Source organism: Lactuca sativa, chromosome 7, assembly GCF_002870075.4.
Source record: "Lactuca sativa cultivar Salinas chromosome 7, Lsat_Salinas_v11, whole genome shotgun sequence".
In the NCBI taxonomy this organism is placed as follows: Eukaryota; Viridiplantae; Streptophyta; class Magnoliopsida; order Asterales; family Asteraceae; genus Lactuca; species Lactuca sativa.
In genome coordinates, this window is record NC_056629.2 from 18,607,376 (window position 1) to 18,630,886 (window position 23,511).

At 30.7% G+C, this 23,511-nt stretch overlaps 2 protein-coding genes across 3 annotated transcripts; both read right to left on the reverse strand.

Annotated features, from left to right (window-relative positions):
- Nucleotides 1–7,021: 7,021 nt before the first annotated feature.
- On the reverse strand, nucleotides 7,022–12,167 carry LOC111890907 (E3 ubiquitin-protein ligase COP1). 2 transcript variants are annotated; one of them, XM_023886974.3, is made up of 13 exons: nucleotides 11,672–12,167; nucleotides 10,713–10,790; nucleotides 9,994–10,149; nucleotides 9,524–9,898; nucleotides 8,892–9,058; nucleotides 8,735–8,800; nucleotides 8,575–8,653; nucleotides 8,312–8,467; nucleotides 8,135–8,233; nucleotides 7,944–8,048; nucleotides 7,668–7,847; nucleotides 7,465–7,575; nucleotides 7,022–7,389 (listed from the first exon to the last, which is right to left on the reverse strand). In XM_023886974.3, exons 1-13 carry the CDS (start codon nucleotides 12,053–12,055, stop codon nucleotides 7,219–7,221), a joined length of 2,127 nt encoding a protein of 708 aa, XP_023742742.1. In that variant the 5' UTR covers nucleotides 12,056–12,167; the 3' UTR covers nucleotides 7,022–7,218. The 2 variants fall into 2 exon arrangements, with proteins under 2 accessions (XP_023742742.1, XP_023742743.1); XM_023886975.3 differs by having other exon boundaries at nucleotides 9,994–10,153; nucleotides 11,672–11,813.
- Nucleotides 12,168–19,878: 7,711 nt separating this feature from the next.
- Nucleotides 19,879–23,003, reverse strand: LOC111890961 (ubiquinol oxidase 4, chloroplastic/chromoplastic). Its single transcript, XM_023887038.3, has 9 exons — nucleotides 22,798–23,003; nucleotides 21,842–22,022; nucleotides 21,639–21,732; nucleotides 21,334–21,449; nucleotides 20,977–21,085; nucleotides 20,780–20,848; nucleotides 20,622–20,693; nucleotides 20,470–20,517; nucleotides 19,879–20,322 (listed from the first exon to the last, which is right to left on the reverse strand). The coding sequence occupies exons 1-9, from the start codon at nucleotides 22,947–22,949 to the stop codon at nucleotides 20,075–20,077; spliced, it is 1,089 nt and encodes a 362-aa protein (XP_023742806.1). The 5' UTR covers nucleotides 22,950–23,003; the 3' UTR covers nucleotides 19,879–20,074.
- Nucleotides 23,004–23,511: the final 508 nt, after the last annotated feature.

The following is a 23,511-nucleotide window of genomic DNA, read 5'->3' on the forward strand; positions in this document are numbered from 1 at the left end:
ACCGAGAGCCTTTTATGTATTGTATATAAGTTATCGCTTGCATGCATATTAGGTTAAGATTCAAGATTTCAGTTTTAGCATTCCAGAGTTTACGATATTGCTTTCTTGTAATCTTCTAATCCTTTACAGTTGATGTTCTTAATCGAGCTCTTCTAAGGATTTTATTTAATCATTCGACACATTTGATTCAAGCTGTTTGTTCTTATTGTTTCGTTCTGCCTTGTTATTAATATTGCGTTCTTGAAGTTTCATATTCATATACTTGTTCAAGATCTAATCGATCTTTATAGATTAAAAGTTGATTTAATCTCATCACGGACCAAACATGGGGCCCCGCTCGATCAACAAATTGGTTGATAGCCTCATTAGCATAAGTTATGTCAACTTGCTTTAATAGATAAATTCCTTACAAATTCATGAAAATATAAGAAAAAAAGTTTAATTAAGAGAATATCAATAAGATCTCTCTCTCTTTCTCTCTCTCTATCTATCTATCTATCTCTCTTGTTCGCTCGTGGATGTAGCTCGATTTTTAAGATCGAGTGAACCAAGTATAATACTATGTTCTTGTTTTATTACATTATTACTCTATGTGTTTTTGCAAAATTATCTATTTCTTTTCGAAATGCCTAAAACTAACAACCATCCTCTTAGATAACTTGTGTCTGAGAATGACCATATAAGAAAGGAGGAATCATACGGAAAATGAAGCCTCATATTACCCTTTAGATATCAAAGATTCCAACGGGAGACTGTTATGGAAACATCGAGATATGCAACTTAAATTAGTGATCATAGTGACTGAACATATTGTTAGATGTATTCTATATGCATCTTTTAGCAGTTTTTGTTAGTGTTTTCTTATAAAAAGCTATCTATCTCCCCTGTTTTACTATGCATTGCGTATTTCTCATTATTTCCATAGAATGTCCGTACTACTCACTTATGTTATGTTTTTCAAGGAAAATTAGCATGGATTGAGAATATGACACCTTGAGGATGCGTTTAATGGAGCATTGGAGCCTAATTGGAGCTAGAAACTTATGAATGATGTTGATTAATGCTTGGAAGCTACTTTAATCAAGGAAAAACGAAAGTTATGCTCGAAATACGAAAATATTGATCGTGCAAAGCACGATCGTGTGAAAGCCTCACAGATGTGTTTCCTCGTTTTGAAGTCTCAAAAAGAAAACAAGAAAATTTTGATCATGCTTCCTCCAGAAACTCGATCATTTTGATGCTACGTAGTCCTGAAATCTTCGAAAAACATTTGGGTGCCTTCCATGAGCCTAGCACGATCGATTTCCAAAAATTCAATCGTGTTTTCCTTAGAAACAAGATAGTGTTTTTGTCAAGAGTGTCAGGAATGGAAGCACACTTCATTAAACCGGCTTTGGACGCGATTTGAAGAAAACATGATTGTGCCCATAAAAAACACAATCATGGATTGGGATGACAACTCTCTGGATGTATAAATAGAACCTTATAACACTTATGTCCCCCTAACTTTGACCAGAGGGTGCAGAGAAGCAATTTTCTGAAGATTCCAAGTGCAACACAAAGATCTGTAGAACATGATTCGATCTTATCATCAATTTAGTAAGATTAATCATTTAGGACTTAATTTTATCTTTTGTAATTTGTTTTTATCCATGTCAGGCTAAAAACCCTAGATTTTAGTTTTGCAAAAGATTTAATTTTTCATGCAAGTAATCATTAGGCATGATTTTTTTGTTGTGGTTATCGTTTAGTTTGATCAGTTTTATGCTTAACTGAATGATAGGTGCATTTTATGCACCTATTTTTCATGTTTATTTCGATCATTTCATAGCATTCAAATTCATAATTCTTACATTTAGTTAATTACTTGGGCAATTGCATATTTCATTAAGAATGTCTGGTACTTCACCATTTTTGATTTATTTTGCAGGCATCATGGAGCTTGGATCTTGGAAGAATGGAACTTGGAGCATGGAGCATGAAGAGAAGATAAACCGATCATTCCATGGAGGAAAGCATGAAGACATAAATTAAGTCATTGTTGCATTGTCATCATAGCAAAGGACTACGTTTGAAACGCGATTTTTGTCACACCAATATGGATCGTGTTTGTCCTTTATCATCTCATATTTGAGCAACATGACTCGTGGTGAAGCTAGACTGAAGATGGAGCCAACAATGAAGACTTATTTGATTTTTTGCAAAAAGCATGGACCATGCCAAAAACACATGGTCAAGACAAATGGCCATGCCAAAAACGTATGGGCAAAAGGCATGGCCATGCTAAAAACGCATTGCCTTATGGCAAGCACGTGAACTTTATTAAAACAAGGGGACTTCGCCATTTCATGGGGGAACGATTTATGGAGCAACTCTGGGCGATTCTAGGAGACTTCTTGGAGCTTTTGAGAAGACATAATCATTGCAAACACTTTTGATTTCATTTTTGTAAGCATTAAACATTCCAATTCCATCTTTATTCTTGTTTGATTTGTTCTTATCCATGTGTGGCTATGAAACCCTAGTTTCTAGTTCTTGTTCAAAACATGTTGATTGTTTGACTCGAATCATATGATTTGATGTTTGATTTGTGATTCTATTCTAGTGATTATGTTCTTGTTTAAACTAGAATCCTTAAATTTGATTTGTGTTTGATTGGCCACTATCTTTTATAAATTCGCACTTTTCAATCGAAAGTATAAAAATACATGAGTTATACAAGTGTTTGTGGACTCATATAGAAATATATTTTGTTCAAATCCAAATCTACAAAAGTTGACAAATACATATAAGTATGTCAGACTTATATCAAATTTTACTGTTCTCATGACAAAAATGCATTTTTATATTGGATTTCGAATACCAAGTTATATAAAAACAAGACGTGTCACTCTTTCTGAAAACATAAAACAACCAGCTTTGCTCTTGAAATTTCGTGAAAGAAATTTTAAATTTATATGTAAAACTAATAGATCTTGAGTTTATAAAACTTGTAAGGTCTTGTCATAGTACTTATTAAGTGTTATCTTACTTAATTCGGGAACCGACACTTAATCAGTGGGGTAAACTCTGTAAAACATCATTTTCGTTTTATAGTATAAATGACCATTCACGTAAATAGACGTATTTGATAGAAGATTCACGAAAGTTGTAGTAATCTCAAAACTATAACGCCCGCAGATTCGGGCTAGTCCATTTAGAGACAACGAGCGTCAAAAAGGACTTTTTGATGGAAGATTATTTAGAAGGAATAATCTTAACCAAGTTATAGTATATGTCATAAGGGTTCCATACATATAAAGAACGCCGAAATCCGAGTTATAATGAAGAAGGTATGACCCGTCGAAGTTTTACGGCAAAACCGGTACAGCACCGCGTAATGTAAAAAGTGAATTTTTGATAAATTACTTTTTAGACTTAGCGATCGAAATGAAAGTCATAGTATAAATTAAACCGAGAACGTGCATAAAAAGAAACGTCCAAATCTGACTTCGTATGAGAAAGTTATGATCCATTAATTTTTAGCATAACAGTGCACAACCCAGAATTCGGATTTTAAATCCATTAATTTTTAGCCAACACAACCTAAATGAGAATTGAAGATAAGAGCCTTTTTTAATTATATATTTTTATTTAAAAATAAAAAATTATAATAACGATAAGAGCCTTTTTTTTGCTCATCCTAGGCTTTTAAAGATATTTAATTTCTTAAAACCGGCTTTACGCTTGACCCTGAAATTTATATATATGTCCAAACATGTTTTGCACCCTTAAATTTGAAATTTCAGGGTAAAAACAATTTCTATTTTAAGTTTAAGTTGTTATGTTTTTTACTAGTTTGTAGTTAGAGAACAAAAGAAATGTCCATACATGTGAATGTATCACATTTATCTTCCTATCATTCACGACTGTGAACATAGTTCTCTGAAAGTAAATTATTTTATTATGGAAAAAACAAATAATGCCATGTTTATTGCAAAATGGTAATATAACTCGGTTTTGAAACTGTGTCGCAGAATCCTATATGAATGTCAAAGAGCTGTAAATTTAGTTCAGACGAGGGTTTTATTGAACATGTAAAGTATTAACTTAAAAATGTTGGGAGGGGATTGCCTAAACCAACAAGGTACATAACTTTATTTAATTATTTATCCTTCCTTTTGTGCCAGACTCTTAAATTTTTATTATAAATTTTTATTTAAAAATAAAAACGTATAATAACGATAAGAACCATTTTTTTTGCTCGTCCTAGGCTTTTAAAGATGTTTAATTCCTTAGAACCGGCTCTACGTTTGACCTTGAAATTTATATATATGTCCACACATGTTTTGCACTCTTAAATTTGAAATTTCAAGGTAAAAACAATTTTTATTTTAAGTTTAAGTTGTTATGTTTTTTACTAGTTTGTAGTTAGAGGACAAAAGAAATGCCCATACACGTGAATGTGTCACATTTATCTTCTTAGTAAATTATTTTATTATGGAAAAAGCAAATACTCTCGTCATAATGATAAGAGCCAATTTTTTTATTATAAGGCCTAACGAGAGGGGGGTTATTATATATTTTTATTTAAAAATAAAAACTTATAATAACGATAAGAGCTTTTTTTTGCTCATCCTAGGCTTTTAAAGATATTTAATTCTTTAGAACCAGCCTTATGCTTGACCCTGAAATTTATATATATGTCCACACTTGTTTTGCACCCTTAAATTTGAAATTTCAGGGTAAAAACAATTTCTATTTTAAGTTTAAGTTGTTATGTTTTTTACTAGTTTGTAGTTAGAGGACAAAAGAAATGTCGATACATGTGAATGTATCACATTTATCTTCCTATCATTCACGATTGTGAGCATAGTTCTCTGAAAGTAAATTATTTTATTGCGGAAAAAACAAATAATGTCATGTTTATTGCAAAATGGTAATATGTCGCAGAATTCTGTGTGAATGTTAAAGAGTTGGGTTATGCAACCGGGTCCGTTTAGGAACATAAAGCCCGGTTTGATGTTAAGCAGTTTGGTCTCTTAAGGTTTGTGAAATTTAACTAGCAGGTACAATTATTAAAATGATTAAATATGTAACTAATCCCTGGTTCTGATTAAGCAACTGGATCCATTTTTAAAAAATAATAATAAATTATCATTGATCAAGGTTTTCTGTTTACAAAATTACAATCCGGATAACAATGTACTTACAATTGTTACTCATAGTGGCAACATATATACTTATAACTGTTACCCATAGTAGTTATCACCAATATGTAGCCTAAAACTTATAAAATATGCTTTATTATTATACCTAATAACAATATACTTACATCTATTTTACAATAACAGTTTACCTACACTTTTTTACACATAATAACAACCGACCTACATATCTTTCCACATAATAGCTATGTACTTATATTTTTTATACACAATAACAACGTACATACAACTCCTTATCAATAGTAGAAATGCTCGTATATTTGTTTACCAATAATACCAATGTACTCGTAGTGGTATTTGTACATTTAGTCATCCAAAACCACACACAAACTTGATAAGAGAATTGTATACTTGCTATTCTTTAATGGGAAAGCTTAAATAAACCCCATGTATGTATGGGTGTGTATGGTTGGTTGACCCCCACATATGTCCCATCATGAGTTTATTTAGCAACATCATTCTTTAAGATATCCTATGTTGATACATATACCATTATAGAAATATACTTTGAATTTTTTTTTATCAGTTCGTTATACTAATTAAACAAAAAATCTGTTGATAAACCCTAGCATATTTGACTATTTTGACATGTAAATTTATATGGTTATAGTTCTCATATAATAAATTTTATGGTATAAAAAGATACGTTAATGGACACGAATGTTATAAAATCCTAAAGTAGATTGCTATTTTGGATAAAAGCGGGACAAAAATGAGAAATGCTAATAGTGTTAAATGTGCTTATATGTCAAAGTAGTTTAGTAACTGTGTGGGTACATGTCAATATATATGTTAGATTGATAGTGATGTAAAAAGACGTGAAGGGGAACAAAGAGGGAATGAATTCCAAAGTAGAATTTTATTGTGTTGCAAAATGGGACAAAAGTAGATTCACCAAGGTATTGGTATTTATCATGTTTTATAGGTTGTAAAATATGAGAATTTTGTTTATACATTCTACAACATGTATTTAGATAGGAATGGTACAAAGAACACAAATATTTGACAAAAAAAAAAATTCAAATTACGTCGCTATTAAGTGAAATTGCAAGACAAAATGTGAAATGAGTGTAAGACACTCCGTAACAAGATATAGAACTTGAGTACTAGTTTGAAACATCATACTAAGGTTGTGGGTAGTAGAAAAAAGCTTAGACTACTCAAAGATTGATAAGCCCCAAACTTTATTGATTCATAGCTTAAGGGCAAAATGGGTGACATTTTTCTGGTTGTGCTGGATAGAAAATGGTCCCAAGGGTATTTCAGTCTTTTATCTGTTTATTTTCCTGTTAGTGGGAACAACATCTGATTATGTTGGCTGATTATTCCCTTTTGTGTTGTCTCTAGTAGTAGTATATGTAGTCCTTTTTATTTTAGGGAGTCAGTAGCTAAGAATTAATATGTAAAATGAACTTTGTTCTTCTTGGAGAGTCCATTCCTCTCGAATGAATGGGAAAACCCTAATCTATCTTATCAGTTCGTAGTTTGATTATCAATGGAATTTGTATCTTGTTCAAGAATGTAGTTTGATTAGACTACTCAAGGATAAGAGCCATGAATAGCATGTTATTATATATAAGTTTAAATGTAAATTAGTGATTGGTTTACAAGGTACCCCTTGGAAACTAGTATGAAAACCAGGTATTGGTATACCAACGCTCATTCCAATCTCAAATCACATCAATCCTTCCCAACTTGGAGTTTCAAAAAAAAAAGGTATTTGTATAGTATGATGACTTGTAATGTCATTTACCCTTTCTAAGCCTAGGTATAAATAGTTTTATCTTTCCTCCATTTTAGGTTTAATGCATCTCTTATCGTTTACTCTTTAATATATATATAATCAAAGCTTCTGTTACTACATCACAATTAATTAATCAAATCAGTCCTAACATCTCTCTATTTTTGTGGGTGAATACAGATTTACTTTGTTGGAGGTGTTTTGGTGTCTGAAGCATCAGGACTCTGAGTAAAAATCGGGTTTAGTGTTTTTTATATATATATTTACACACTACGCAGCAAGGACAAGAACCTTGATTGTCCCTTGACTATTTGCTGTCAACATAGTTGGACTATCAGTTTTCCAACACACAGCACTAATGAAATATGATCCAGGGTCATCTCCCCCACCTTCATTTGTCTCAGAACTAAACCTATGCCATGCTGCAGGCCTCGAAATATCCTACAATTTATAATAAAAAAATATATATAATAAATTAAATCTCATGATGGAAAAGTACAAGTAAATCAAGCTTACCTTGTGGTACACAAAAACTTCATTAGTCTCACTGCCACAAGCTATGTAATCATTACTCACAGTTAGGCCAACAAAATTCTTCTCGTTCGTGTGTCCTCTAAACGTTCTTAACTGTGGAAACAAGTTAATAATTAAAATAATAAAAAAAGTATAAAAGTGAGATTGTTGTGTTTATATATATAACTACAAGTACAAGTACATACTGGGATGTTTTGTTTGACGTCCCATAAACGTAAAGTGTTGTCTGTAGAGGCAGAAGCGAGCTCGGTGTTGGAGACGAATTTTACGTATGAAACGGCTTTTCGGTGGCCACTGAATACGTGTAACGGTTGACTTATGTTTCTCAAGTCGTAATAGTGGATGTGGTGATCTGCTGAACCTACCTACAAGCCAAGGTATATCATGTTATCATATATATAATGAAAGTTTGATGATGGTGGTGAATAAAAGAGAGGAATGAATGTAAAGTGTAAACATACTGCGATATGAAAACTAGATCCGGGATTGTACTTGACTGAACAGATATTTGCTTTCATGTCAATGTTAAGGGCAGATGCTTCTTGTTTTGTACACCAAATCTTTACCTGTTGAAGAAAGGCCAATATAAGAATCAAACAGACTGCACTACACAGAACCAAAACTCAAAACTTGGTGTTTAAAATTGCAGTACCTTGCAGTCATCACTTCCGGAAACTAGCATTGTAGGTTCGGTGCGTGAGAAATCAACGCTCCATGCTCGTTTCTCATGCTCCTCATACTCCATAATACTCTGAGTCAAAGTTAAAGTCAACAGCCGAGTTTAGTTTATATTGTTATTTGTTAGTTAGAAAACAAACAAATAAATTACCTGGCGAGTATTTACATCCCATACAGTCACAATGCCCTCATAATCACTACTTGCTATATGGCTTTTAGTGTACTTATTCCAGCTCAAACAACTAAGTTTGGAACGCGTTGACATTTCCACTATAGGACACTGCATTTCTTCTTGTTCATTCACCACCTGTAAAAACACTTCTGTAAGTGAAATTATTTATAAACTTTTCTCATTTAACAAAACTTGTTGGTTCAAAATATCAACAAGGAAAAGTGAAGATCTTTACGACTTACAGAAGCAAAATCGAAAACCTTGATACGTCGTGAGACTCCAGCAGTAGCAAAAAATTCATCGTCTCGATCGAACTCTATACTGCAAGTGTCAAGTAAAAAAAATAATTAAAAAAATATGGGAATCAGTAAAATTAACATAAAATCTATGCTGAAGAGAAACCTTGATACGATATTGGCTGAATGGAAAAGATCCCCATGCCTAAGTTCAGCAACAACCCGTAACCGACTATGGAAAAAACAAACAAAACAAAATTCAGTGTATAGATTTTATGAATGGTATACGGAATCAAATAATAATAATTAATATTGTATCTGACCTGTATCGTGTAAAAGAAGAAAGCACAGATTGAAAATCCTTAAGTCCTGGATGATGATGATGATAACCTTCTCTTTGTACATGATTAGAATCCTTTTCTTCCTGCTTCTGACCATGTTTTGCCCAATATCTCCGTTTGTGCAAGTAACACTCTTGCAAGTCGTTGAACTGATGCAAGTAAAGCTTTTAACTACTTTAATGGTGATTTGAGATTATATCAGAACAATGTTTTCAATCCATTAAAGCTTTTGAAGTAAAGATTATAAAGTGAGGACTTCATATAAGTCTTTATCAAATGACTTGTGAGGTCCAAACCTTTTTCGATAACCTAGATATACTGTACATTAATTGAAGATTTGGATATCCAATTGTTGATGACGTAGCAATTTGTCTTGCGTGTCCTGGAGGGGGTCGTTGTTGGTTTGACTAATGAACAAGTGTATCATAGGTAGGCGCGACTAGAATTCCACAAGAGGAATACAAATCTTTCGTAAAGAATGGTGTTTTGTAAAGAAAAAACAGTTCGTTTACAATTTACGACATCAACCCTTTTATATAAAAAAAAATTTTATAAAAAAAAAAAAAAAAAAAAAAAAGGTAAGTCCAAATTCAATAAGTAAAAAGAGCACTAACCTGTGCATGAACACGCCTCTTTCTTGCTACAGCTACTCCTGGTTGAGTAGTATTCTGTGAATCTGCCCCACTGCCAGCATCCTTTCTTTGAAGTGGTTGAGAGGTTATAGGAGGAGCTTCCACATCAGCAGCAGCTGCCCTACTTTGTGAAGCACCTCCACCCAACCAAAATTGGCCTCCTTTAACACTCTTTCCAATAGACATATTGCTGCTGTTACGTTTGTCCATCAATGAAGGCCATGATGATCTTACATTAGGATCATCAGAAAGCATCCTTAGTTTTACTGAGTATCTTTCTCGTGCTCTATACAGCTCTACTCTTTGTCTCTCCACAGCATTTATGTCTTCTTTAATGTACTGAAGATCATTTTGTATCTACAATTTTAAAAATATTATAATATTAGGATCACTCATCACTTAGAAAGTTAGAATCACATGAATAAGCTAAAAGTGGTAAAAGAGTGAAGGACCTCGTTTAGCTCTTCAAGCTTTTGCTTTCGTAAGCAATGCAAAAATTCGCGCATAATTTGCAGATTTGTCTCGGCTTCTTCTTGCTCCATTTTTCTTTTCTTTTCAGCAAGAAGAACCAAGAGGATGTCCACCTCCTTGACTGAAACATTGCATCCCTGTCTAATAAAAAATATGAGTCATGTTTCTAGTTCTACACACAAAATGTCAAATTTATTTGATATTTTACACCACCAAATATGGACTTCATGAATAATTTTCTTCCTATATATGTATTATGTTGGTAGGTAGAAATGTAATCACTTCATTGATATAATCCATCCATCTCTAATTCAAAATGGAACAGATTTTACTAAGGATTACTTAATATTGAGTTGTGCATCGTGCATTTTTAACTAGGTTTAAGGTTAGGGAGTACGTGTTTTTTTCCTGTTTGGCCCAAAAACAAACTATATAAGACTATTTTTATTAACATATTGTTTGAATGCAAATATTTAACTAAATGCTATATATGCTGATGAAATTAGTACTTTACTTTCAAAGCAGCTTAAGACTACATTGAGTTGACTATTCTAATATTGGAACTTGCACAATCAAACTAAAAATGAAATGATTTGTATTTCTAATATTGGAACTTACATCAACATTCAACATAAAAAAAACATCTCAATTGGACAATAATTTCAATTAAGGTAATCAAAATAGCTGGTCGATAACTGACCTGTTGAAGTGCTTGACGAAGCTGTTCAGTAGGAGAAGCATGTTTGGCTATATGGCTTGCTGAAGCTTTGATTAATAGCTGCAGAAAATGCCAAAAATCCAGAGCATAAACAGTAATTATACTTTGATACTTACACAATCATGCTCATAAGTAAGATTTTCATATATGGAAAGTAGAATTTTCAACAAGGTCTTTATCAATGAATATTGATATTACTGTAGCTAGGCAAAGCCAATTGGAAGCTTTTACTCCCTAATTTAAGCGATTTGAGAAAACATTTCCATTTCCTAGAAATTGCATCCTCCATCTAGCAGTAAGAATACATATTAAGTGACAGTGATTCCTTACTGAGTTCAGAATTGACCTTAATTGATTTAATTATGGCGAGCCTTTAAAGACTACATGCTTAAAAGAAGCATTTGCAATCATAAAAGAGTTGGAACTTTAAAGACTAAAATCATTAAGTCATTTTATGCCATCTGGGAAACACTGGCTTTGGATTTCAAGTACCAAAGTAATAGTTAAATACACATGTTTTCTCCATAAAATAAAATGCATGAATCAACAAGTTAACAAGTATCATACTATCATTGGAACTTTATACACTAAAACACCGACGTCAATTTTGCCACTTGGAAAAAATTGTCTTCGGATTTCAAATTGAAGTGTGGATAGTGAGAATAACAATTCCATGTACTACAAATTACTTCGTTATTGCAACTTAAATGCATGAGAGTAGAAGTATCATTTATATAATCACCGTTCAATAGCACGCAAAACTGGGAATCTGAAGGACCACGGATTTCATATATCTTTGACTAAAGCTTCTAATTGGTTCCACAAAATCTACGAATTGTCAAGATCACAATCACGCCCTATGCAGATGCAAGTGCAAGTGATGGATACTGGACAACTGAACAATTCTAGCTCAGAATTTTTAAAAAGATAAACAAAATTACCTTATTAAGCAAAAAATTAGGAAAAATCTGATTAGTGGTGAGATAACTTGCGCAAGAAGGACAGTCGCTCTTGTTCTGAAGATGTGTCACAATGCACAAGTAACAGAAACTATGACCACATGATGTCAAAAAGGCATCCTTGATTATCTGCATGCATATCGGACACAGCAAATCTTTATCCGTTTCCTCCGCCTCTCGATCATCCTCCCTAACCTCCGCCTCCACCACCGCGCGATCAGACGCCGGAACTTGCGGCGGATGTAGCTGATATACCGGTGGTGGCGGAATCGGAGCAGGAGCTGGTAGTTCCGATGACGGTGCAGGCAGTCCGGACTTCACCGACGGCACAATCGCTCCTCCGATTGAACCGCCTCCACCTCCCATAACAATGTCAGTAGTTTCTCTCACTAAAAAAATGCAGTTTCTCTCTCTAAAACAATCTGATTTGTAAAGAATGATCCACGGGGTTTTGCTTTTACGCAGAGAGAGAGAATCCGTGTATGTGTTGCATTGTATGGGTGGAAACTGTCCACGTTAGTCGCGCGTTGTAACTTTCGTTTTCCTTCCTTTTCTTCCTGTATTTACTAAAACAACCCTTTTGGATTCGGACAAAGTGATACTTGGTCCTTCTTCTTCCGACTTGTGTCCAATTATATACTCTAAAACTTTTAATAAAAAAACAAATATACAAACTTATTAGAGTGAGCCATTCATTTTTTAATTGAAGAGTAGCATCATAAATTAAGAACCCAAGGATTCTTCTTTTATTAAATAAATATAACCGGTTTATTTTATTACCTTATGTAAAAATTTAGAGTATTATATACACATCATTTTTTCTCCGTACACAAGAAATTATGCTTTATAAGATTATATTGTACAACATTTTAAAGCATCAATTATTGCGTATGAAAAAATATTGTTATGTACGGATCAGCTCTTATTAAAAAACCACGATATCAATTCGTATATCAACACCCAATATACTAAGAAAAAAAAATATGTTTTTGACAATCCTAAAAGAATTAGACAGATTAGTCTGACCCATAATATAGTTTGCTTAGTTTTTGTTAAGTATTTTCATAAATAATTAATGTTAAAAGTACAAATACAAACTAAATCTTTACAATTATATTATAATTTTAATTATTTATAAATAGGTCAAAAGATGGAAAATGAACTTCTCTAACAAGGGTTTCCGGGTCAGCTTTCGCACACCGACTAATCTCCGCTTCAAACATAAGGCTATGTCTCATGTCCTAGAGTCACCATAGGGCAAACCTCCATGACCACCAGGCTGAGTAGTGTCAGGATTTAAACATGAGTCAATATGTTATCCACCATATTTTTCACAGGTCTTATCAAATCACCACAATCTAAGTTCAAAATATAATTTTTTTAAACATTAACGAAAGAGAAAAGGAGTTAGTTGAAAATCAACCAATCTACCAATTAAAAATCTATATTACTTTTTCAATGATATAATATTAATTATTTATTCATTTCAAATAAAAAATAACAACAAATTGATGGATCAACTCAATTTATTTCAATCCATGAAGAAAGATATTTTATTTTGATCCCTTATTCAGTATTGTAACACCACCAATTATGCTTAATAGTTGTACAATGAAAACTATTTTTGAATTTATTAATGTCTACTTGATCAAAATATACATTGGATAAAATGCTATTTCTGGTTTTTGATGTGGGGGAATGAAAATGAAAGATATTGGTTGGTGAAGTTGATGTTTTACAATGTAAGTCATGGGTAATGGGACCAAGACCCCACAGGCTATTAATTTTGTACTTAAAATGCTACTTGCCGTTGATTTTGGTTAATTTTAAATTCATCCCCTCTACCTAATAAATATACCTTTATTTCTTGATTTTATAATTATTATTATTATTATTATTATTATATATTAAAGTTCTCAAGAAAAAGAATAGTGAACTTGCTACTTTTTATTCATTTTGACACTTTTGGTCCTTGCAATCAATATTTTTACATTTTTTAGAAACATTTTAATATTTAAAGTTTGGCCACAAAACTTTAACGGTTTGATAACTTTGACCCCTTTTCTAAAAAGTTGTTAATTCCTACCCCTTTAATTCTTTATCCATTTTGACACTTCTGGTCCTTACAGTCAAAACTTTTACATTTTTTCATAAAAACATGAAAAAAAAAATGTCTGAGGCAAAGCCCGTGCTTTTCATCTTTGCACTTTCTACGTCTGTCATATTTATCGATTCGGAAACAACAATGAAAGTTTTTGGCCCCCGCATAGCTGGGGTAACCTTTCTAGTTATTATTAATCTTCTATTTTTGTATATTTAATTTATACTTTAATTAATAGAAGAATCACTTTTAAGTTTGATGTTACTTGTAGTGACTTTTAATTTTAATTATATATATATATATATATATATATATATATATATATATATATATATATATATATATATATATATATCAAGGTTGCAGAAAACGTTAGACGTTAGCTAGTCGGTGGACTGGGGTCTAAAGATTAATCGGCTAGGCGAGGATTAATCGGAGGATTAATCGGGGACCATTAATTATTAAGAAAATTATTCAAAATTTTATAAATCTAACTTTAATCGTAAGAATATAAATAAAAAAGCATAAAAGTTTAATAATAAGTTTAACAAGCACAACAATTTATTATCCAATTAATAAGAAAAGTTATTCAAATTTTAATATATGTTAAGAAAAATAAATTTGGGTATTTGTATATTTGAAAACATAGAAATTTTGAAAATTTTGGATAAAAACTTTAAATTTTAATTTTTTAATATATTAGTTGAACATTGAAATACTATGAACTTTTGAAATTTTGAGAATTCTGGTTTAATATTTAAAATTTTGAAAATTTAAAAATTTTGGCCGATTAGGTCGCCTAGGACCGATTAGAACCGTCTAGCTCCGACTTTGACCCCCTTTGACCAAAACCGATTAAGCCGACCGATTAGCCTTAATCATATTCGGTTGTAGACCGCCTAGCGATTAATCCCCGATTAATCGGCCGCCTAGACCGATTTTTACAACACTGATATATATATATATATATATATATATATATATATATATATATATATATATATATATATATATATATATATATATATATATATATTCTATGGAAAACAAAAAACCCTAAAAAAACCTTAAAAATTAAAAAAAATACATAAAAAAATACTTAGAGATCACAAAACTTTTTTTTTTGAATTTTTTTGTTTAAAAAATCGCAGCTTTTAGTATAAAATCGCTGAAAAAAAAACAATTTAAAAAAAATAATTTTTTATTTTTTTCAGCGATTTTATTAAAAAGGCTGTGATTTTTCTATAAAAAAAAATTTAAAAAAAAAAAAAAAGTTTTGTGATCTCTAAGTATTTTTTTATGTATTTTTATGATTTTTAGGGTTTTTTTTTTGTTTTCCAAATAACACTTCCCATATATATATATATATATATATATATATATATATATATATATATATATATATATATATATATATATATATATATATATATATATATATATAATTTAATACTTTAAATCCAATAACTACCTTAGTTATATAATAATTTCTTTAATACTACACATTATAAAAACTTATATTTAATATCTATCTAATTTATATATAATAAATTATTTACCGTAGTTCTTTATATTTAATTTTATATATATATCCAATTGTAAGTTTTTTTATGCTTGCTAAACAAGTAAATACTAAACCATAATTTATTTTTGTTAATTATATCAGACATAAATAAGTTCGAAAAATACGACAAAAAATGTCTATTAAAAGATAAAGGTATTTTATTGATGATCTATATAAAATAAATATAATAAGTGATGGATAGATCGATAGCACATAAAGTAAACGCTAGTTTTGTAGTTTGTAGGAGGAACCGGGATAAGGAACTAGCTCATTCTAATTGAAAGTGAAATATATATTATATTTTCATAAAGATAAGAAATGTTATTAAACCCAAAATTAGTTGCCCATGTATCAACTTCTACTTTTGGTTGTTATGTGTTTTATTATAAATTTATACTAAATTTATTGCATGTTCACAAACACGTTTTTTTTTCTGAATTAACTCTAAACAAGCTAATTTGTATGAATTTCATTTTTGAAGGTCAAAAGTTTGATTATATAAAAAAGTACAAAAGAGAAAAATAAGAATGCACAAATCTAAGTGAGAGCATGGACAAATGTAAGTGGGAGTAGAGAAAAACAGAAATTAAGATACTAGCTAGCATCTAGCTAGGGATAGGATGAAGATGAAAATGATGACATTAGGGAAATAGACTTGGTCTGATAACTAAATATTGTGTCTACATGATGATAGGATGGATGAAGAGTAAATTAAAGTGAAAAGATGATGCATTAAAGTTTATCAAGGATACAATAATGAGATGTTAACTCTGCAAAATGATACTACTTCATAATATCCATTGAAATGGCTAACAAGAATTAAATAATTTATTGATAATTTATTGGTTTGTCAATGTCAATGAAGAATTCCTTGAAGAAGTTAAGGAGTTCCAGTATATTTAACAAGAAACAACTTCATTTTACCAAAGTTAGAACTCATAGAAATTCTAATATGTACTTAATGATTTTTACTTTAATGGAAATTCAAGAATACAAAAATTACAAAAACATTGAAAATAGAAAAGGGAAAATATTTTAATGGGACAACATGTTTTTATTACTGTTTTCATCATCAAATTGGGCAGTTTGTTAGGCTACGAGGAGTTGTTCGCTACTAAGTCGCTAAGTTTGTTGTACACTGCACCCTAGCATACTATGAGGCTCGCCACCAGCAACTCGTTAGGATCTTAGCGAGAGGAGAGAGAAAGGGTTAGAGGGATTTGATTGGGCATTGAGTCTTTGAGACCATTGACTCTATATTAAAATACTATTGACCATCAAAGTATTTTAGTGTTTTTTCTTGTAAACAAATCAGAATAAATATACTTTCAATGTATATAAATAAAGGTTGTAAAATCTTCGTCGTTAGCTAGTCGGTGGACTGAAGTTAAAGGATTAATCGGCTAGGCGGAGATTAATCGGGAACCATTAATTGCTAATTTGTTAGATTTTAAAAAATTAAATATGAGTAATATTATATAAAAGTTCTTAAATACCATCAATATCATAACAAAATAGGTTAATATGATAAATATTACACTAATCATACCTCAAATAGTTTCTGCTGAGATATAACTTCTTCAAAGAGTTAAAATTTCATCGGGTTCTACTGTTTCTGTCATTATGTATGCAGAGATTAATCGTTAGGCGCCTTCTAATCGGTCAAGTAGCGCCAAAGGATTAATCGGGACCTAATCGGGATTTTTACAACACTGATATATAAATTGACCATTTTTTTAAACAAAACCTTTTATTTTTTTTTTAAAACAACTGCATTTAAAAAATATATATATTTATATAGCCTTTTTTGCTTTTAAAATTCAAATTTTAAACATCTCTTTTAACCAATATAAATAATCATTCACCTTTCGTAATCTATTTATCTATTTAAGTTTTAATTTATTATAACTTTTTTAATTTAATATGAAATATTTGTGTTTAAAAAAGAATAATTTATTTAATGTTAATTATTTGTGTTTTAAAAAAAATTACTTAATATGAAATGTTTGTTATTGAAAAAATACTCCTCCGTCTCATATTAATAGTTTATGTTCCCTTTTTGGTCTGTTTCAAATTACCAAAATACCCCTCATTATTAGTTGGGATAATGACTTAAAAGGGTAATATTTTTCGATTTGTACACATTTAGTCACTGAGTTTTTTTTTCGTCCACATTTACCCCTTCAAATTGTTAAACTGTACATATTTAGTACTTATGACCGGCTACTTCAGGTTAGCCGGTAAAAATAACTTAATAGGGTAATATATTTATCACTTTGTACACATTTAGGTCTTAATATTTTTGTACACATTTAGTCCTTAATATTTTTTTATTGCAAAATAAGTCATTTTTGTTTTTTTATTCATTCAATACTTATGAATGATTTCTTTAGATTTTTCTCACGACATCTTATGTGGGATAGCCATATGGTGGTGGGATAGTTTCAGGTGGTCTTGCTATATACTGTAGGCCAAGATACCTGGTGCGGACGGCTATAAGTTGTAGGCACGAAGACTCGAGAAGAGCGGTTGGATTAAGGCGTCATGCCAACAAACTCTGTGTATTCCAGTCCGATGACTAATTAAACCTGTTGCATGTTGGCATTCCAGTCCGATGACTGATTGGGCCAAGGTATACCAATGTAATGAGTGTGGGTCTGTTATGCATGATAATATGTTTGTTGTGTTGAGTATTATGGGAGAAACTCACTAAACTTTGTGCTTACCCAGTTGTTTATGTTTTCAGGTTCTATTGTTGGTCGTGGGAAGACGAATGCATGACTGTACACACTCATCAACATTATTGAGGATTTCACATTTCTTATATTACTCTGATTTTCAATAAATGTATTTTGGAATAAACGTTTTTTCTTAATAATAAATTTATAATTATGAAGTTTTTACTTATTTAAAAATGAAACTTTTTGGTTGTGAAAATGAGACATTACACATAAACATCAACAGCCTCACATATTTCATCAATGATTATCCCACGTAAGATGTCGTGAGAAAAACATAAAGAAAACATTCATAAGTATTGAATGTGTACAAAAACAAAAATAACTTATTTTGAAACAAAAAAAATATTAAGAACTAAATGTATACAAAAATATTAAGGACTAAATGTGTATAAAATGAAAAATATATTACCCTATTAAATCATTTTTCTCGGTTAACCTAGAGTAACCGGTCATAAGGACTTAATGTGTACAGTTCAACAAGTTGAAGGGGTAAATGTGAACGAAAAAAAAAACTCAGTGAGCAAATGTGTACAAATCGAAAAATATATTACCCTTTTAAGTCATTATCCCTTATTAGTTAACCTACCATAAAATTAAATGCATCAAAATGATAGAATTAAATGCAACAGAAGGATATAATTGTCATTTCATTTAATAAAGTTAGTGGTAACTAATACTTTTTTAATTCGTATGTTTTTTTATCTGTAGACAATAATTTTAAAACAGATGGAATATAATTTATTTAAGTTTGAAAAAGAAAAAAAAATCAAAGGGTCCTAGGGGTGCTATCACTCTCTATAAAATGCTAAGAATAAGTTGTTATGCAAGGTGGCAGGCAAAAAAAATCACATGACAATCAAAAAATGATCGGTGCTAGGAGTGCTATCATTCCCTCTAGACTTCGTCCCAAAGTATGTTTCATGATTTGATTTATGACAATTTGTAATAATTGTCCTTACGTAAAAATTAGTACCTTATAAGTCTAGCAAAATATGTGCCAATATCATATTCTGTGACAACCAGTTTTAGGACTTAGATGTATTTTTCTAAGTGTATTAAAATATAACATAGCTTGTCCATTTGATCGTGGACAGTTCCGTATAAGTCAAGGACTAGCATAGAAACTACACATTGAAGATTTGAAGCAAAGGGTTATGTTGATCAAGAAGCAACAACACTAGTAGTCTAGTATATGAAAGAATACATATGAATAATATAACACATGAGGAAACAAAAATGTTGATCAGTTTATTGTAAGCCATACACTTGCACCACTTCTTGTTAAACAAAGGTTGGGACATTTTATTGGAAGTCAAAACTGTTACTAGATTCAAGGCAATGCTTGTGTACGATCATATATTTAATGCATCACAATTTTCATATAACTTGATGCACACAAAGAGCATGAGACAAACAATACATACAGCAAAAGAGTTGACTATTTCAACTATAGTAGACATATATTACCTACTAAAGACAAGTAACACTTTTAATAACTCTAAAATTATTTTTCATAAAAAATGTATGGTTTTCATGTTATTGATCCCCACTTCGATCTTCTTTTTTAAGGTACAAATACTCAAGTAAGCTCATATGTTGGAGCATCGAGCTTCATAGAATATTTTGCATTTTGTGTGTTCATTTGCATAGTATACGAGAGAAAAAGAGTATATTCTTTGAGGACTTATTTTTTAGATAAAATACCCAAAGGCAAATCCGTAACATGACCCGAAAAAATATGATGATATATTGCATAATCTAGTAAAAAAAGTAATCTACAAAGTAACAACAAAACCAAAATTGATATATAACTATTACAACCAACAAACACCTAAAATGAAACACCCTTCCATGTTTCATATAAAAAAGTTATTTCACCTTTTTTAATATTTAAGCTTGTATCAAATCTCTCTCTACATATGTATCATGTATAAATCAGATACTACTCTCGTTACCTTTATTTACACGTTTATGTATGCTTATGGCTTAATATGGTTAACGGGAGGATTTGTGATGGATTTTTTTATACAATCTACAATACCTTCGCATTCTGCGCCAGGCAGAATGCACCCCAGATCATCTTCAGAAGAAACAGTTGAAACAGGTGTAACTGTTTCTTCTGAAGAATGAGGGGAACGAAGGTTCCCATGTGTTTGGCATGCTTTCATTGTCTTGCAATGTTCTGCTTCATCGTCTCTTATGTTCAGAAACACATCATACATATTTTCTGAACATAATAATAATAAATAAATTAATATATATATATATATATATATATATATATATATATATATATATATATATAAAATTAAGTACGTTGCTATTTTTTTTTGTAATTTGATTGGAATTATTAGAAAGAATTAGATTTTGTTACCTATTTTTGGCCTTCGAGTATTGGGAATTCGTGCAGTTTGAAATTCATCTGTATATAGATGCTAAAATGATTAGATACAAGAAATAGCAATGTACTTTCATTAATTTTAAAGTACAATGCCTTTATAAGAAAATAGAATTAAAATAACTTACCAAACAAATACAGATCTTCTTCTGTGTAGTATTTCACAGCAACTTTAGATGGAGGAATCTTTTTCAATTCATCTGTTTACCAATTATTATTAAGGGTATTTTAGACATTTTATACTGAACTAAATGTAATCAAAATAAAATAAAATTAAGAGGCATACCTTCTTTTTCCTTGATAAATTTATCATATGTTTCAAATGCATGCCCCTCCACACATTCTGAAAAATGATCTGCAGAATAAATCAATGAACATATAAATATCAGAAAATTAACTGTAAACAAGAAGTTATTATATATATATATATATATATATATATATATATATATATATATATATATATATATTTTTCAAACTCACATGCCATTCTTGGGCTCAACATGTACATAAAAACAGTCATGAAATAATAGAAGGTAGCAATATGCTGAGCAAGAAACCGGTCAAACCACCATGCATTTCCTCCCAATTCCTGCAAAAAAAAATAGCAGATGAAAAGAAAATTAGTTTAAATCAATTATTGTTTTAAAAATATATAAAGATAACAAATACAAACGTTTTATTAGTAATTTAGTATATACTGTTTGCTAAAACACGAAAGCCAATATTGGTATTAATATAGTGTAAATCTTAAAATTAGGGATTTGGGTATCTTATTAAGTTTCAAATAACAGTATCTTATGAATTATTACAAGTGTTATCTTATATATGAAATATTACCTCCATAATAAGCAGATGATGCATCTCATTCCAGCTTTCAGCAAAGTGGACTTTCAAATACTCTGATCTTCTCCACCAACCAAAAGTCTCATACATGTGAAGAACAGACATAAAAGCTACATTTCCAAAAAAAAAAAAAAAAAAAAAAAAAAAAAAAAACATCATTATATGCCTAACATACATGTTATGTATACATCTCTTTCACTTTAGGCATACGTATTCAATGTTCATGTAGTTCTTGGTCCACTAAAAACAAAATAAGAAAAACAAACTGATAAATTGGAAAAGAAATTATTAACACTTACCAAAATATGGGACTCTTGCAATAGTTTCAAGAACAAAAAAACGTGGATAGTCTCTATCATGATACAATGTGTCGAGTACTTTGATTACTGAATCCTGACATGAGAAAACCAGTATTATGTTTAAAGTGAGAAAACAAATTCTAAAGTCTAAAGGGAGCAATTTATGCATAAAGCATAATAATTTAATAAGAAAAGATGTTTACTGTAAGAAAGATGTTTATAGATTGTTCAATCTTTATGACCAATTTCTCCATAGAACTTGAAGGGGGCTCACTTGGACTTCTATTCTCTTCATCAGGAGAAGTTTTGGGTTGAAATGTTTCTTCTACAATCACTTTCTCCTCATTCTCTTTTAAGACACTTGCTTGGACCTTACATGACCTCCTATGTATGTGAAATTGCAGAGATGATCAAGAAATTGCATGAAAATGAATTATAAACAAGTAACCATAATACTTGTAACATAATTATAAACAAAGAGACCATGAAATATTCTTACATAAAGATTCAGATTATCGATTATTTTCTCAGAAAATTCAAATTCCTTTCATCCTCTAATATCAAGGTGGATTATTGATTATTAATCTTTGTGAGAATGTTTGGGAACTCAAATCCATGGCTTAGAAATGTAATTGGAGCATATCTGGGTACCAATTTCTGATACAATTGCAAATCCAAATTCCTTGCTCATAAACACTACACTAACATAAACAGGGAGGTTGTCTTCTATTTCCCTCAATCAACCAAAAAATTGAGTAAATTGACTGGCCTAAACCTGAGTTTTGATCAAAGGTACTAGTCTTAGAATTCAATTTTAGCAGGATCTCAGTTTCTACGAGCTGAGTTTTAGAAGAAAAATAAATCATCAATCATCACAATCAACAATTCAACACGTCAATCACTTGTCTCATTCGAATTCAAGATCGCAGGATCTCAATTTTTCGAAAATCAATAAAATCATTGTTACAAGTAGCTTTCCGGTATTCATCACTACAAAATACCTTGTTTTCCTCTAATTTAAAACAATTACATCATTTCTCCATCTTAAAACGAATAGACTTCTCAGCTACAAAATAAAAAATTCATCTCTAAAATTTGAACAGAATCCGAACTATTCACGAAACCAATAGAAAGCAAAACAATAAAAAAGGAAATTTACCTCAAATGGAGCCGATGAGGAGAACCTATTGAAGCACGAGATAAAGAACACGAACTAGCGTAAAATTTAAAACTACTTCTTGACATCGTAGATGAAGAAAATGAAACTGCGATCGAGGAACACGTCGAAGAAGGAAAAAAAGATACCGCCATAGCTACTCTCTCCCAACTCCGGGGCTAGAAATCAAAGAATTTCTGGGTTTCGAAGACCGAAGAGTGAAATAACGTAACGTATAAGGACCAGTTTTGGTTATGTTATATAATTAAGGGTCCGAAAATGGAAATTTTAATTAAAAAAGATCTTTATGGTGTTGTCGTTTTGGATGGCCGTTGATTCGTAGTTTAGGAAGGCGCATATTCCAATCCCATGGGCGGCTCATTGGGCCAAGCCCATTCGTATTATAAACGCGAACTACAAAAGCACACAGTATTCAATAATTAAACTGCAAGATAAAAAATTAATATTAATATGGTTTCATAATTTTGACTATTTATTTAAAATTTAGGAAAATATGTTAAAAGCTAATATAAATATGTAATGGTTAATATATTACAAAAAAAAATGGTAAAAATAGATTGTAATCTTGTTACAGTTAATATAAAATATATATTAATTTTATATCCTAAAATGATAAAATGAAAAGATAAGACGACAAATTAGTTTAATATAAAGGAATAAGTGTAATCGATTTACATAAAAATGACTATTTTTAAG